Source organism: Peromyscus leucopus, chromosome X, assembly GCF_004664715.2.
Source record: "Peromyscus leucopus breed LL Stock chromosome X, UCI_PerLeu_2.1, whole genome shotgun sequence".
Classification (NCBI taxonomy): domain Eukaryota; kingdom Metazoa; phylum Chordata; class Mammalia; order Rodentia; family Cricetidae; genus Peromyscus; species Peromyscus leucopus.
Genome location: NC_051083.1, coordinates 135,888,529 through 135,904,732, shown reverse-complemented (window position 1 = coordinate 135,904,732; position 16,204 = coordinate 135,888,529). Strand labels below are relative to the sequence as shown.

General features: G+C 49.2%; 1 protein-coding gene across 1 annotated transcript; it reads right to left on the bottom strand.

Annotated features, from left to right (window-relative positions):
- Positions 1-7,532: 7,532 nt before the first annotated feature.
- Dusp9 (dual specificity phosphatase 9) lies at positions 7,533-11,386 on the bottom strand. Its single transcript, XM_037199331.1, is given in 5 exon segments — positions 7,533-8,965; positions 9,252-9,707; positions 10,197-10,305; positions 10,308-10,617; positions 11,156-11,386. Coding segments are annotated over 4 exon segments (1,158 nt in total). The 5' UTR covers positions 10,575-10,617; positions 11,156-11,386; the 3' UTR covers positions 7,533-8,639.
- Positions 11,387-16,204: the final 4,818 nt, after the last annotated feature.

Genomic DNA, 16,204 nt, shown 5'->3' with positions numbered 1-16,204 from the left:
TATTGAAAAGAAACAGCCTTTTAAATTGATAACTATAAGTGGCCATCCTTTGTGTAACAGAGTAGGCAAAGGAATTCTAGATCTTAGAGAGCCTATTGGCTGAATTACTTTATTAATATCTCTTAGATCTGTTACCATTCTCCACTTACCAGTTTTCTTTTTAATAACAAATACAGGAGAATTCCAAGGGCGGTTTGGTTCTTCAATATGCTGAGCATTTAATTGCTCTTGTACCAGCTCTTCTAAAACCTGGAGTTTCTCTGTTGTTAAAGGCCATTGCTGAACCCATACAGGTTTGTCTGTTAACCATTTTAAAGCCAGAGCTATTGGTGTCTTTGAAAGATCAGAAGCTGTTGTATCCTGTTCTTGTACAATCTGGATGGTTGGTGACTGTTCTTTATAAAACCTTCCAATATTTTCCCCAGAAATATATGTTAGTTTATAGTTTATTTCTGAGATTGGAGGAATGTTAATCTGGATATTTCATTGTTGTAATTAATCATGGCCCCATAGATTCATTGCTATATTAGCCACATATGGCTTTAATTTTCCTCTCTGTCCTTCTGGCCCTATACATTTGACTCTGTTTCACTTGAGATAATGTTCCAATCCCTAACAGCTGAACATTTCCCTCCTGAAGAGGCCAATTTGGATGCCAAGATTCTGGTGCAATTATTGTTACATCTGCACCTGTGCCTACAATACCTTCAATGATAATGTCATTTATTTGTATTTTTAATTTTGGTCTTTGTTCATTTATAGAAGTTTGCCTAAAAATTCACTTTATGGTTTCTCTGGAATTTTCTGCTCTTTCTGCTATAGCTGTTCTATCACCCTGAGCAGTATGGTTTTTTGCAACAGGCATTTGGTTATTTAATTGCTCTGGGAAGGAGTTTCTTCTATGATGGCAGGAAAGGCCTGAACTGAATTTGTCATGGTGCCTGTGAGAGGCCCCTCAGGGAGTTTCCTGATGGCAAAGGCAAAGGATTACCTTGTCTGTCTCTTGTTGATCTATATTCATTAGTGCAATGTCTGCCTTTACCATACCTTCTGCATAATCCAGAAGAGAGGGGCATTCTGTCGGGATTGTTCCTTGAAGAAACATTGTTTCGAGGAATGTTCTGTTCACAGTCCCTTTTTAGATGACCTTGTTTACTGCAATTGAAACATCTGACATTACTATTTTTCTTCAAACCTCTGGGAATCACCTCTCCTATCCAAGTATCATCATGGTCATGAGATTCAATATTCATTGTATCTCAGATTCATTCCTCCAAGGGTGCTGATCTTGCCTTTAATGGCCTAATTATCGTTTTGCATTGTGTATTAGCATTTTCAAAAGCCATAGACACAATTATTATCTGTCTAGCTTCTGAATTTGGTATCATTCTATTTACTGCTGAAGACAGCCTTTGTAATAAATCTGTTAAGGTTTCTTTTGGGCCCTGTATAACTTTTGTAAATGACTCCATTTTCTTTCCTCCTTCTTCAGTTCTGTCCCAAGCATTCAAGGCTTCCATTCCGCATAAAGCCTGGGTGTGGTCATCACATAGAGATTGCCTTTCTACATTAGCATAATCTCCCTCTCCAAGAAGTTGATCTTGGGAGATTTCCATACCTCTAGCCCTACTGCGTTGTTTAATGGTCTTTGCCTCATCTTTCCACCAGGTTCTCCATTGTAATTGAGGACTGGCTTCTAAGACAGCTGTAACCAAATCTCTCCAGTCTTTAGTGATAATTCTATTACAAGTTGACCATGAGTTTTACATCTACTTCACAAATGGGGAATGTATACCATATGACACTATAGCTTCTTTGAATCTCCTCAAATCTAACATTTGCATAGGAGTCCAATGAGCTCATACACAGCCTTGAGCATTTGGCAGTTCCTGTATAGTTACTGGATAGATTAAGGTTGGCTGTTTGAAAGCCTTAGACTGTTTCTCTGTAACCGTATAATGCAATGCTGAGAATGGTTCTCCTTTAAATCCCTCTGTCCAGGTCTGAATTTCTCTATGATCTGTTTTAACAAGTTTTTCTAAAATTTTTATCTTGGCACTCATATTGACCAACTTTTTAAATGGTAAAACAAAAATGATCAAACAAATAATATTTATAAATGACATTACAGAAATCCCATCTACATTAATTCTCCTCTTATTTAATTGTTCCATTTTCAGATTGTCAATTGTATTATCAAATAGAGACCAAATTCTCTCCATTGTAAAAATGTTTCCCATTTTTTAATGTGGGGAAAAAGTCTTTTTTAACTAATTTCTCCCTTTAAGAAACCCCAATTGTCTCACCAAATCTGCCAACAATGACGATTCAGATATGAGGCTGACTGCTTCTGCGTAGAACAGTAGAAGCCTGATTGGGTTTCAAGACCTAGTGTGGTAGCAGCCCAAGTTGGGGATCCATGGAGAGCCCACAACCCACCAGGAGAGAAGAAGCCACAGAGCTGGTCATCTGTAGGATGGAATGTGAGAAAGCAGCTAACTCCTATGGTTTTTGGAGCCCAAAAAACTAATGGAGTTTGCTGCAGAGAGGCTGCAACAAAAACTTAGACAGTGGGTTAGGGACTCTGGCACACATGGGGTGGAGACTCTGGCCTCGTGGAGCTAGGGCCTGAGCCAGGGCCTGCAAATGCCACAGGCAAACAGCTTTGTCATAAATGCATGCCCCACAAGTTGGATGCCAGATATTGTTCGAATCTTAGATGGTCTTTTAATAAAAAACCAAGAGCCAGATATCAGGGTGAAAGCTGAAAGATCAGAAAAACGTAACAGCCAGCAACTTGTTCTTACCTCTATGAAAACCCCAGCCTAAAGAGAGTGAGTTCCTGTTTCCTCATACTTTGTATATCCTTCTCTGCCCTGACATATTACTTCCTGGGATTAAAGACATGTGTGCTTCCTAAGCAAAGGCATAAGATCTCAAGTGCTAGGATTAAAGGTGTGTGCCTCTACTGCCTGACCTCTGTGTCTAATCTAGTGGCTTGTTCTTTTCTCTGACCCTCAGGCAAGTTTATTAGGGTACACAATATATCACCACAATTCACTAAGCCAGAGTTGAGTAGAATTGTTTATTTGATATGTTGTCTAGGGGTGAATAGATGTTTATTGCCATCTCCCTCAGGAAAAGTCATGCAACAGCTTCTTTCTCTTTCTCATTCTTTATATCTCTAATTACACATCTTGGATGCTTAATGTTGTCCTAGGGGTCATCTTATGTTCTGTTTTCTACTTATTCCAGTGTTTCTGTTTCTTCATTTCTATCTTGAATTCTGCATTAATAGGGTTTTTCCCTTCATCATTTCATGTTTCCCTTTTCTAGTCTGGAATAAGTATACTCTGTATTCATTCTAGAAGTTGCCCTAGGAAACTAGTATGTGGTCCATTGCAGAAAGAGCTGAGAAGTCATTGCCATGATAAACAAATCAAAGCAGCTTAAAATGAAGCACTCCTCCAAATCCATCAGCCATCCTCACCAAGTTGGAGTGGGGCAGGCACACACGGGAACCCAAGGAACCCGTGAGCCACCCAGGACCATTGAAGACCTGCTCCGTAGAAATTGCTGAATTGCAGAGGCTCAAAGTAGGAAGGCCAGACAATTAAAACTTGCAGATTTTCATGCTCTTTGGAGCTTTCTCTTAATAAACCTAATAGGGTTCACACAAAGAACAAGCTCATGCTTCTGGCAGGGAAAAAGAATCTAGGCATTTAAAAATGTATCCAGAGCATTTTATTCTTAACAAGTTCTGTCCCCAAGAGAAGCTACTGAGGCTTTATTGGAGCCTTCATGGCAGGGGTGAGTGGGCAGGTGGGTGGGGAAAGGGAGTACCCAGCTCTAGTCCCCTGTGGTCATCCTGCCTCACCTTTGGGGAGACAGAATCTGAGAAGCACAAGCCAGAGGCACAGGTTCCCCAAGACACAGCGCACTATAGAACATGGCCTCTCCCTGCTACTTCACTACCACATTACAGGAGACTATTATAGTAATTCTTTCCCCCTGGTACATCACGTTCAACTCTCAACAAGACAGTTTCAAGGCATACTAACGGATGAGGCAAAGTGGGTACCAGAACCAGAATCAGATAGGGCATAAAGGTTGGCTTTATCAGACTGTGAATTTTAAATAACTGATTAAAATGCTAAAATGTGCCAGGCAGTGGTGGCGCACGCCTTTAATCCCTGTACTTGGGGGGCAGAGGCAGGAGGATCTCTATGAGTTTGAGACCAGCCTGGTCTGCAGAGTGAGTTGTGGGACAGCCAAGAATACACAGACAAACACTGTCTCAAAAAAACTAAAATAAATAAATAAATAAATAAAATGCTAAAATTATGGACTGGGAAGATGGCTCAGTCATTATAGTGCTTGCCTTGCAACCAGAAGGTCTTGAGTTCAATCCCACCAAATCCACATTAAAAAGCTGGGTAAGCCGGGCGGTGGTGGCGCACGCCTTTAATCCCAGCACTCGGGAGGCAGAGGCAGGTGGATCTCTGTGAGATTGAGGCCAGCCTGGGCTACCAAGTGAGTCCCAGGAAAGGCACAAAGCTACACAGAGAAACCCTGTCTCAAAAACCAAAAAAAAAAAAAAAAAAAAAAAAGCTGGGTGTTATAGCTCATGCTGTAAATCCAGCCCTGGGGAGGCAGAGGTAGGCCTACTGCTGGGGCTTACTGGGTAGTCAGACTACTACTTGGTGAGCTCCAAGTCGGAAAGAAATCCTGTCTCAAAAAGCATGGTAGACAATGCTTCAGGAATTATTGACATCCGAGGTTGTTCACTGCCCTGTATGTGCATCTGCAAAGAAAAGAACACACACACATACACATAATGCTAAGGTGCTACCAGAACAGGACCAAGTTGGCACAAGGGGGGACAGAAAATGAAATCTCTACTTGGGATGTTTATACTCTATTGACCTTTGGGTATTTTAATTTATAAAAGGGTAAAGGGGAAGACAGAGAATGGGGATATTTAGCAACTCCCCCACAGAGCCTTTCTACAGTGGAAAATTTTCAGCCATTGTCTTTTAAAAATTATTTCTTCTATTTTTTGAGATTATAATTACATAATTTCTCCCTTCCCTTTTCTTCCTCCAAACCCTTTCATAAGCCTCTCCTTGCTCTCTTACAAATTCATGGCTTCTTTTTGTATTAATTGTTACACACACACACACACACACACACACACACACACACACACACACACGCACACACGCACACACACACACGCACATATTTCTAAATATAATCTGCTCAGTCTGTATAATGCTACTTGTATATATGTTTTCTGGGCTGACCATTTGGTGTTGGTTAGCCAATTGGTGTGCTCTTCCCTGGGGAAGACTATTTCTTCTACTCTCAGCACTCCTTAGTGGCCAGTAGTTCTTTGACAAGTCATAAGCTGGCCTTGAACTCCTAATCCTCCTGACCTCATCTCCCAGTGTCAGAATTGCAGGTGTGTGCCATTACACTCAGCTTAAACTTTGCTTTTTTAAAGATTGATTTTAATATTTTATTTTTTGAGTAGTTTGCCTGCATGTATGTCTATGCACCACATATGTGCAGTGCCTGTGGAGGCCAAAAGAGGGCACCAAATTCCTTGGAACTAGATTTACAGATTGTTGTAAGTCACCATTTGGGTGCTAGGAACCCAACCCTGGTCCTTTACAAGAGTAACCACTGAGGCACCTCTCCAGGCCCAACTGTGCTATTTTTACTGGGCCATCATAATTGAAGTCCAGATGTACTTTCAAGACATGTCCAGAGCTTCCCAGCAGCCCCATCAGTACCTGTGTTCTTCCCAGAGATATGCTGGGGAACACACATGACTTGACACCTAGGCCACTCTGAATGACATTTTCAGCTTGTGGCAAGAAATTCTTAGGGGGTGACATTTTCTTTTCATTCCGCTTTGACCCAAATCTAAGTTCAAGATAAGCATGCATCCTCATTTGTTTCTGTAGGGGTATTTTTCAAGGTCATCTATTGCATTTGTTTGCTGCTGTCACAAAGTACCATCTTTTTAAATTCAAGACAGGGTCTCTCTGTTTAGCCTTGCCTCTCCTGGAACTTGCTTTGTAGACCAGGCTGGTCTGGAATTCAGAGATCTACTTGCCTCTGCCTCCCAAGTGCTGGGATTTAAATTTAATGACTTAGAACAACACTTGGCCTGGGATTCTGGTCTTGGGAGGTCGAAGTGAGAGGATCAGGAATTCAAAGACATTCTCAGCCTCACAATGAATTCAGTGAATTTGAAGCCAGCCTGGGCTACATGTGACCCTGCCAGAAAGAAAGAAGGGTGTTATCAGTTTTATACACCAACAGGCATGGGAAGCTACATTCCTATGGAGGCTCCTGGCTCCTAGTCCAAGGCTATGCCCCAGGCAGTTTTGGGCTGGAAGGTCCTCACTTTTTTCCCCCCTCAGAACTTTTCTCTTATTTTTTCACCATCTGGTCACAGGATTATAAATTTTACCCACATTTCAGGACTTTTGGACTGGGAGTGCTACCTAAACATCTTGTTCTTAAGTCTATTGCTGCAGTTGGGATCTTGAATGTCTCTCAAAAGTCCACGTTTAAGGGCTTAGTCCCTCAGGTAGAGCTACTGGAAGTGGAGCCTGGGGGAAGGGGTATGTCTTTAGTTTGAGGTGTGTTCTTGAAGGGTCTTGAGGGACCCCAGTCCCTTCCTCTTCTTCTCTTTTCTCTCTTGATCATGAAGTGTCCAATCATGTTTCATTACACACCCCCACCATTAGGTGCTGCCTAGAGTGAAGGGGCCAACAAGCAATGGCCCGGAACTCTGAAATGGGAGCCAAAAATCAATCTTTTCTCTCTGCAAGCCTCAGGTATTCCTGTGCTGACTGGAAACCTGACTAAAACAACTCGGCTTCCATTACTTTCTCCCCTATACATACTCTGTTGCTCTTTCTTCCCTTCTCCTGTATCTCTAAGCTTTGGAAACAGCTTCCTAGTTCTGCCAGCTGTAGTGTGGAGAATGCACTGGCAGTGTTGAGCGGAAGAGCCCCACCTAAAACTTAAGACAATGCAGTGATGTAAGCTCTACGTAACATTTCAGATGGCCCAGTGAACACCTGTCCCAGGGTTCTCCCTGACCTTGCCTAGGCTTTTGCAGCCTAGATTCCACACTATATGATACATCCAGCTCATGTCCTTTCCCTGTTGAAGTCCTGGTCACCCTCAGCATAACAGACAGCCCACTCTTCCTCAGGGCTTGGAGCTCACTGCAACTTCATTACTGATTTGTGATATTTGATTCCCTTCTCTAATTGTAGGACTGGCCCACACATTGTATCTCATTCCCCTCCAAACAGGCTGCTTCTTCATATTTGGCTTATTGTACCCCACTCCCTGAAGTGTGTGCTGGAATAGGAGTTCAAATGGGTTTGAGTGACCAGGTAGCCAACAGGCAGTGTACACAGATGGGAAATGATGAATGGGTGAAGGGCACATTTCCCTTTCCTCTCCCTCCCTTCCCCAAGGAGCCCAAGAAACAGCACTGTTCAGTATGTTAAATAAACTGTTTATTCAGGAGGAACAATTAAAGAAAGCAATTATGAAGAAGTGGATTACAAAAACAAATAAGCACAACCTTCTCCAGGTTCAAAGACAAGATGGTCCTGCTGCCACAGGTACTGCCAGCCCTAGGCTGAATGTGTGAGTAGGCTAGTGTGCATGTGTGAACACTCACACACATACATACACACTGTTTACAAAGGGGTGTGGACTGCAATGAATGACCATGTGTGTATCTGCAGCTTAGCCCTTTCCCTGCCCCCCAAACCAACACTGGCTGTGTGAGACACACAGCAGCAAAATTGAGGCCTTCATCCTTCTCTCCCTCCCCCTCAGCTCTCACTCTGAGACCCCATCTCCTCCGGTGGCAGTTTGACCACCCTCAGTCACAAAGAGTCTCAGTGATCCTGTCAAGACATCTGGGGGAGGAGGAAAGAAACAGTCAGGGCACCAGATGTGTGGCTGGGATTCTGCCTATTGGCTCCCAGGCCCATGCCCTCCCATGAGACACTGCCCAGCAAAAAGCCACCCAGAGAGGCTGTCCCTGTGGATGCCGAGAGCAGCCATTGCGTCTCCGGGTCCACACCCCGGAGCCCCAAGAGGTCTAAGTCCTAGTCAGAGAGGCAGGAAGGAGAGTACACCAGTGAAAGTTGTAAGGCCTTTTACCACAGGTGGCCATTTAGGGATAGGGAAGGAACTATGAGCAGATCCCTGTGGCAAAGTGTGATATACTCTTCCTGAAGAGGAAACAGCAAGAAGGGACAGAGCCCCGGCAGCAGGCAGCAATCTGGAATGATCTCTTGGATAGGAAGCCCCACTCCCACCCCGAAAGAATAAAGTAACAGTCGCAGAAGAGGCAGGTTCTGGAGCATGGTCCTGCCCTAAAGCGGTGTGGGTCAGGCCCACCCATAGGCACGTGTAATAGAATACGGGGTAGGGCAGGTCTCTGCTCTGTTCCTGCCTTGCTCCATCACCCCCAAGTGAGGTATTGAGCTTCCCCTCCCCCTCCCTTTCCCCCTCCCCGCTTATGGCTGCATCCCATCCCTGCTAATACATGGGGTCATGGGTAGGGACCAGCCCAGCCACCCCACATGGTTTTATGTGGGGTCCAGCTCAAAGACCCCATCGCTGGTAGGCGTAGTAAAGAAAGAAGGTGGGTCTGAGACAGTGGACTCTGGTCCCCCACTGCCCTGCCCCCCAGAGCGCCTCTCCTCCAGGCGCAGGCTGCGCTCGAAATCTAGCAGCTGCCCCATGAAGTTGAAGTTGGGCGAGATGTTAGACTTCTTCCGCTTGACCAAGTCGTAGGCATCGTTGAGTGAGAGGTGGAGCTTCTGCATGAGGTAGGCCACGGTGACGGTGACAGAGCGGCTGACCCCTGCCAGGCAATGGACGAGCACCCCACAGTTCTGGGACAAGGCCTCATCTAGGTAAAGCAGTACAGAAATATCCCCCCAGTCAAAGGTCAGCGTGAGTGAGGCCAAATCCAAGTGAATTTTGGGGGGCACTATCACAGTCTCCCCACCCCATTTTGCCCATATCTGGGAGGTTTCACTGGCAGCTGACCCGAGCTCTACCCCCAGCTCCCCAAGTGTCTTGTGGGCTCTGGGAATGGTAGCTAAGCTGGGCAAGAGTTCCCTTACAGGAGGGTGAGGAGCAGTCTGGTGGGTGAGTCAGCTGGAGAGAAGACAGGGAGGATAGGGAGGACTCACCAATGAATGCAATGGCCTCCGGAAAGAACTGGGACAGATTCTGGCTCCAGTGGTCAGAGATGGGGATCTGCTTGTAGTGGAAGTCACCATTCTTCTCAAAAAGGTTAGGGAGATTGGGGGTGACATTGAGGATATAGCGGATGCCAAGCTTAGCCAGGCTCTCCAAGTTGGCTGAATCTCGGGCACTGCCTAGGTAGAGATTGGGCAGGATCTGGACTGGGAACGGTGGTAGCAGCCCAGTTGGAGGGGGTGTGGTGCTCTCCGAATCTAGGCCATAGCTCATGGAGTCGCGGTCAGCCTCAGACTCTGCATCGGAGACATCAGAGCCCAAGCATAGGTTACCTAGCCCCACCACAGGCACTGAGCTAGGCACTGGGGTCAGGCTTGAGCCAGCATGACCACTGAAGCTGGTTTCACAAAGGTGAGGACACTCGGCCTGGAATTTGCTGAAACCACCTGTCAGGAAAGAAGCAAGGGGGGGGGGTGTTGCTTTTATAGCCACCTGGGCAGCCAAGAATCCCTGGCTGGGGCTAGGCAGCTGGCCCTACACAACCCAGGTGGCTTGCAGATATTGCCAAAGGGAATTCACAAGCCAGCAGTTTCATCTGTCCTGGAGCGCCACTTGTGGCTGTTTCTCTGGATGGTAAGTGCCACTGCAGCTGCTTGTCCTAGAGAATCCTGTGAACCAATTCTCCCCATTTCCCAGACTTATAAATGGGTTTGGAGGGATGAAGGACTTGCCCAAGGTCATGATCAGGTCTGCCTTCCCAAAAGCTGTCTGGCAGGTTATTGGGAGGGAGTCTTACCTACATTTAGACAAAATAAGATGGAGTTTGCCCAAGGATAAAGTAACTATGAAATCCCCTTGGAAGGCAGGACCTTCTCCCGACCTGAGGTAACTACAGGCGGCCTGTGACCTCCCTCAGCCCACTGCCCCTCACCTACCCTGTAGGTAGTAGGCCAGGTAGCCTTCTTCTCGCAGCTTCTGGAGCAGAATGGCCAGCACCGAGTCAGCCTCCCACTCTTGGGCTTCGGCTCGGCCTCTGCCTCTTCAGGGCGGCATCGGCTACTACCCTGGTCGTACAGAAGCACAGGAGCGGGTGGGGGAGGCTGCAGCGGTGGCCCAGGCAAGAGCGAGCGCACCGACAGGCTCCCTCTCCGGAGGCGGCGCAGCATTAGGGCGGGCAGGGCCACGCTCAGCGCCCCGCAGATGCGCGCTGACTCGTACAGCTCCCGGCTGCGGCAGTCCAGCAGTAGAATCTGTGGCCGCGGGGGCGACAGCTCCTGGCGCAGCCACAGGCATGAACGACCCAGACTCTCCATGGGTGCGCAGTGTTCTGCACTTCTGCACGTCTGGCAGCGGGTGCTGTTGAGAGACGAAGGGCACGGAGTGAGGGCAGGTTTATCTCTACTCAGGCAGTGTGGACCAGGCTACTGAGACGGGAAGTCAGCCCCTGTCCTGAGGGCAGGCGCCCAGTGTCCCTGCAGGAACATTCCTCCACCGCCTGATTCTCTCTTTGCGCTCCACCCACAGTGAGGAAACCAAGGAAGGCGCCCGAGAAAAAACACCCGAGGCCGCCGCCACTGGGGTGCTGCTCCCTGCCTCTCTTTGAAAGCTGGGTGTCTAGCGGCCTCTTGAAAGAAGGCTTTTTCTGAGGTTCTAGGAGGACTAAAGCTAGTTCCTTCACACCCCTTTTATGACTTTCTCACTTGCCGTGATCTCCATCACTCCCCAAGTTCGACTTTGGATGCGTGGAGAAATTGGGTTCAAGGCCTGGATCGCCTCTATGTCCAGAAAGAACCAGAGAACAAGAGGGTCACCGAGGTGATGGGCCTAGGCGAGTCCTGTAAGAGCTGACTCGGCCCCACTCCTCCCCACCCCAGGAGAGAACAAAAGGAGAGACCTGGAGCGAGATCCAGAGGCAGGCGGCCGCGCGTGGACGTCCTGGCCACAGCTAGTGCCACGGCAGGGCGCAGGTATCGTCCCTGGAGAGGGAGTCCCCAGGCTCGGGAGTTCGGAGAGGGCGGGGTGGCGGAGCAGGCTCGCACGTGGAAGCCAAGCCTCGCGCCACTCGTGCGCTGGCCGCTTCCTGGCAGCCGGATCCAGCTTCCACCTTGGAAGCCTCAGCCTTCGGACCAACTTAGTAGCAGCTCGGAGGGGCGGGGTGGGGCGGGGCAGTGGGGCGGTGGGGCGGGCTCAGGGACCAGGCCAGCCAACCAGTGCGAGCGAAGAGCCGGGTAGGCGTTGCCAGCAGCAGGCTGAGCTAGGGCTTCCACCCAGGCGGGAAGGGGTCGGGGCAGAGGCCAAGGGCAGGTCGGGGGCCCAGCAGGGGACCAGTTGCTGTTGCCCCTGCTCGGCGCCAGTCTGGTCCCTGGAGGCAGGAAGAGGGGTGGGGACAAAAGCCCAGGGCCCCAGAACCAGAAACTGCCTCAAATAACTCACTTAATAACCCTGAACTATCAGCCCTTGTTTGGAACTAGATGGCCCCCATCTGTATAATGGGCTAATCAGAGCCATCCAATTTGGGCTACTGTGAAATGCCACTGAAATACTGAAGGCACAAGGCAGCCCCTGGGTTCCCTATTCCCATCTGGGCTTCATTTGTACAGGCCTGGCTAAAGGTACCCAGGAATTCTGAGCATCCAACTCTAAACTGGTGCACTGTGCTCTTATCACATGATGAATTCTAAAAGCCATCCCTGGCTCCTCCTCATGGCCTTCTTCCCATAAACCCCTGGATGGATCCATATGGAGGTAAGTCATTTTACTGCAATACATCACCATCCCCATGCTCCCTGTCTTTTGCACAGGCCATGGCTACAAAAGTCACTGTCCCAGTTTCTAAAACTTCAGCTTATTCTCCACCCTGCCCCATGCCAGAGCACCATTCAGTCCACAAAAGCTGGTGGCTTCCAACCAGCCCACCAGACAGGTGATGAACAGTAAAGACACACAGAGGCTCTCCTTTCCTGGGTCTTCCAGTCCAGCAGGACACACCAACAATACGCAAAGACACTGAACGAAATATCCAGCTATCTGGGTGATAAGTGCTGACAATGAAAGGAGAGGTAGGGGGAGGCTTCTAAAAAAGCCCCATCTGGCCATGTGTTCTTTCTCTGCTAAAAGCCCAAGAAAAGCAAATAACAGTGTTAAAGGAAAGCACACAACAGATAAGATAAAGCTCGCACAAAATAATCAAAGGGTTAAGACCCCGTAGATAAATGGGTAAGGAACTCAAGGACTGCATACTCTGCCTGAAGGAAGGAATGCGATGGGGTAAGAATATTTGGGGAAAGGTTGAAGCTCAGGCATGGAAGGAAAGCCAATTCAAAAAAAAAAAAATAAGGAAATGCTTCCCAGTTACTACATTAGTAGAATGTTCTCGAAATGAGAACACCCAGTGTTAGCAGGGTTGCTGTGAAACAAGTGTGCTGTTCTCATCCTAGGGGGGATTTTGTTTTGGTCGCACCCTTTTAGAAACGAGTGTAACAAATATACAACAAGAACCAGACAAGAGCAGCGCCCATGCCTTTAGTCCCAGCACTCAGGAGACAGAGGCAAGGGGATTTCTGTGAGTTCAAGGCCAGCCTGGTCTACAGAGCAAGTTCTAGGACAGCCAGGGCTACACAGAGAAACCCTGTATGGAAAAAAGAAGAAGAAGAAGAAGAAGGAGAAGGAGAAGGAGAAGAAGAAGAGGAAGAAAAGAACCAGGGACGGGGGTGGTGTTGCACACCTCTATCTCACCACTCAGGAGACAGAGATGCTTGAATCTCTGTGAGTTTGAGGACAGCCTGGTCTACAGAGCTAGTTCCAGGCTCTACTCAGAGAAACTCTGTCTCAAACTGCCTCTCAGAAAACAAAACAATAACAACAAAAAGCAATGAAAACCCCAAACAACAACAACAACAACAACAACAACAACAAAATAGAATCAGACAAGAAAAACCCACAGTTATGAGTTACTTCTTGTAGTGGACCACCAGTGAGCTCAGGTTACCTCACCATGTCTCTGTTTCCAATGTTGATATTCAAGGGTTCTGGGCAAATGGGGCTCTGTGGACACAGCCCCACCAAGGTCTCCTCTGTTGGCTGCTCACGTCTCAGCCCCTCTACCCTATTTGGTCTTATGGGCAAGCCTGAAGGCTTCCTTCTCTATCTCCCAGTGGTTCAAAGAGGCAGCACTGTGGCATGGCTCATTTATTTTTTTCTCAACATTCTACCTTCTCCTCCCTTATGTGCTGGTTCCACAGTGTCAGAAGTGAGCATCTGGTGCTGCCTGGCCATGGGTATTCAGACTAGATCTTTTCTCCATATCCCCACTGTACTTGCAGGTAAGACCTTGGGGGTAGGGCAGACGTTGAAGGCAACATAGAAGTTCTGCAACGTATCACACTTGTAAGTAGGGCTGGCTGGGGCTTGATTATGTTGTGGATGGGGTAGTGGTGGCATGGGGCCATGGATGCAGACTGCTGGAGAGACATATTCCACCCACCCTCCCAGTCCTGGAGGCTCAGTGTGCTTGGAGGGAGGATCTTCAACCAGAGGAAAATATTGGTACTCTCAGAGGTGTACTCTCTGGAGTAGGCTTTCTGGAAGAAGTGATAGGAACTGTCCTGAGGATGAGCATGGGAAGAAGGCACCCTGCAATGGTGAAGGAAAGGGAATCCTAGGCATCTACAATCACTACAAGCCCTACTCCTGCACACACCTGGAGAGTACTTCCCCTACACCTTGTTCCAGGACCCTGCTGGCAAGGCCCCAACCTTATCGTGAGATAGAGAGATGAAGGACACTCAGTCCCCAAAGTCAGTGCTCAGTGCACGACGCCTGCCGCACCCGCAGTGCTAGCAAACAGGACAAATGGAAACCTGTTGCCACCCCCGCACTGCAGGGTTTGGTGCAGCCACCCCCCCACCTCCAGCCCCCACTCAGGTCCCGGCAGTGTCTGCTTGCGCGCTGGCCCCGCCCCTCGCCTGCTTCTCGAAGCCTCCAGGGTTGGGGGAGGCCGCCGCACCGGGGGCCTCAACTGGCCCCCTTAGGCGGGTAGAGTCAGGAGACACTCGCAAGACTTGCCGCAGGGTGAGCACTGAGCCCGCAGCTGCTCTCGCTGGGCGCCCCAGAGCCTCCGACCGGCCGGGCCAACGCCCCCCCCCCAACAGGCCCAGCGCATGCCTCGGGCTCTCTCAGGTCCCCCAAGACGCCCAAGATCGGCACTGCCCCCAGCAAAATGCAGGATTCCCACCTGGCCTAGTGGTAGGATTTCAGCTGTCACGGCTGGGTCACATGGCCAGGAGCGCAACTCCCAGAGACAGTGATTCTACCAAATCCAGTGTCTTTTCCAGAAAACCCACTTTCCACTGTGAATGGCTTTATGCTTTTCCTGGTCCGGCTCCTCGCCGGACTGGGAGTTCCTCCAAGGCAGGAACGGGTGTGTGCTTCGTCCCAAGCTGGCCCCAGCCCCCCAGTGAGGACCTGGGACACGCGCTGGTCGCTCGCAGAAGAAATGCTTGTTAACGAAGGCATGAATGAATGAAACCAATTGTTGCCTGGGGGAGCCCAGGAGGGTGCTGCTCATGTCTTTTCCTTCTACCGAGCACACACTCCTCCCAGACACGCACAAGCACACGTGCACACACAGCACTCCTCACAGCATACACGCAGTCTGGGACACAAAAAGTGCATGCAGACTTCAATCCTTAAGGAAGCAACCCACTATACGCAGGACCCTTTTGGTCCCAGAGCCTCCTCCATTTCAGTGCCTGCCTCTCCTGTCCTTCCACCCCCACTCTTGCCCCCCGCAGCCCCTTGCCTCCACATCTAAGTACTATACCTTGGGCCTCAATTGCCTTCTTTATCTCTTAGAGAAGAAGAGGTCAAGTCAGTCCCTGGGGAATCTCAAGGTCTTTTAAGGAGGAATCTGGAGGGGTGTCCCAAGCTAGTGAGCCACTGCCTGGCAGGGATGTCACCAAATGCTGCAGCCTTTAGAGTCTGTGTGCCAGGTGTTGGGGGTGGTGGTGGGAGGGACTCAAAGACATGTAGGGGGTGTTCAGGGCTATTTGCGACGGGGGCAGGGCAGGATGCTGAAGATCTAGCAATCTAGCAGGTGTTCCTGTATGTTAGGGTGGTGGGGATGCTGTAGGTGTCTGCCTGGGGAATAGGGAGTATCGGCTGCTGGGGTGTGCATTTGTGTTATAGTGGGTGGATAACAGTGTCTCTGGACTGTGGGGACACGGGTGGGTGTCTGCAATGGGCATATGGGAAGTTTGTGATGGTAGGGGCATAGTTGTGTGTGTGTGTGTGTGTGTGTGTGTGTGTGTGTGTGTGTGAGAGAGAGAGAGAGAGAGAGAGAGAGAGAGAGAGAGAGAGAGAGAGAGAGAGAGAGCGAGCGCTATGTTGGTGCAGACATCAGGATGTGTTGGCACTGTGTCAGCACCTGGGTGTACTGGGGCGTGGCAGGGTCTGGGATGGTGTTGGTATGAGTTGGGGATAGTGGTGAGTAGTGAGGCAGGGGGCTGCTGGTATGTACAGTACGGGAATCTGTGCTCTCACGACTGTGCAGCCGGTGGAAATGGCAGGGTACATGGAAGGTGCGCGGGCAGGGTGGCAGGGGTGTGTAGTTATAGGACCTAATGGGTCTTGTAGATTCTTGTTCCCCAGCATGCCTCTGGGCCTTTGGGATATGTTTGGCAGGACTTTGGGGGTCGAAGGTGGAGGAACGCACTTGGGGATAGGCAGCCAGGAGGTGTGGGGGTGGGGTGGGGCTCCGCGTGTTCTGCTCACCTCTGCTAGCCTCAGATTGATCCCTGGCTCTGTGCGTCGTGGCCAGGAAGTTTCCGTAGCTCGGCAGTGAGAAGCGCTGCTGTCACCAGCAAATGCCACCAGACCTCCGGGCTGCGGCCTCTCCTAGAGCTTAGGGGCCGCCGCCGCTACCACCGCTGCGGAGGGAAACTCC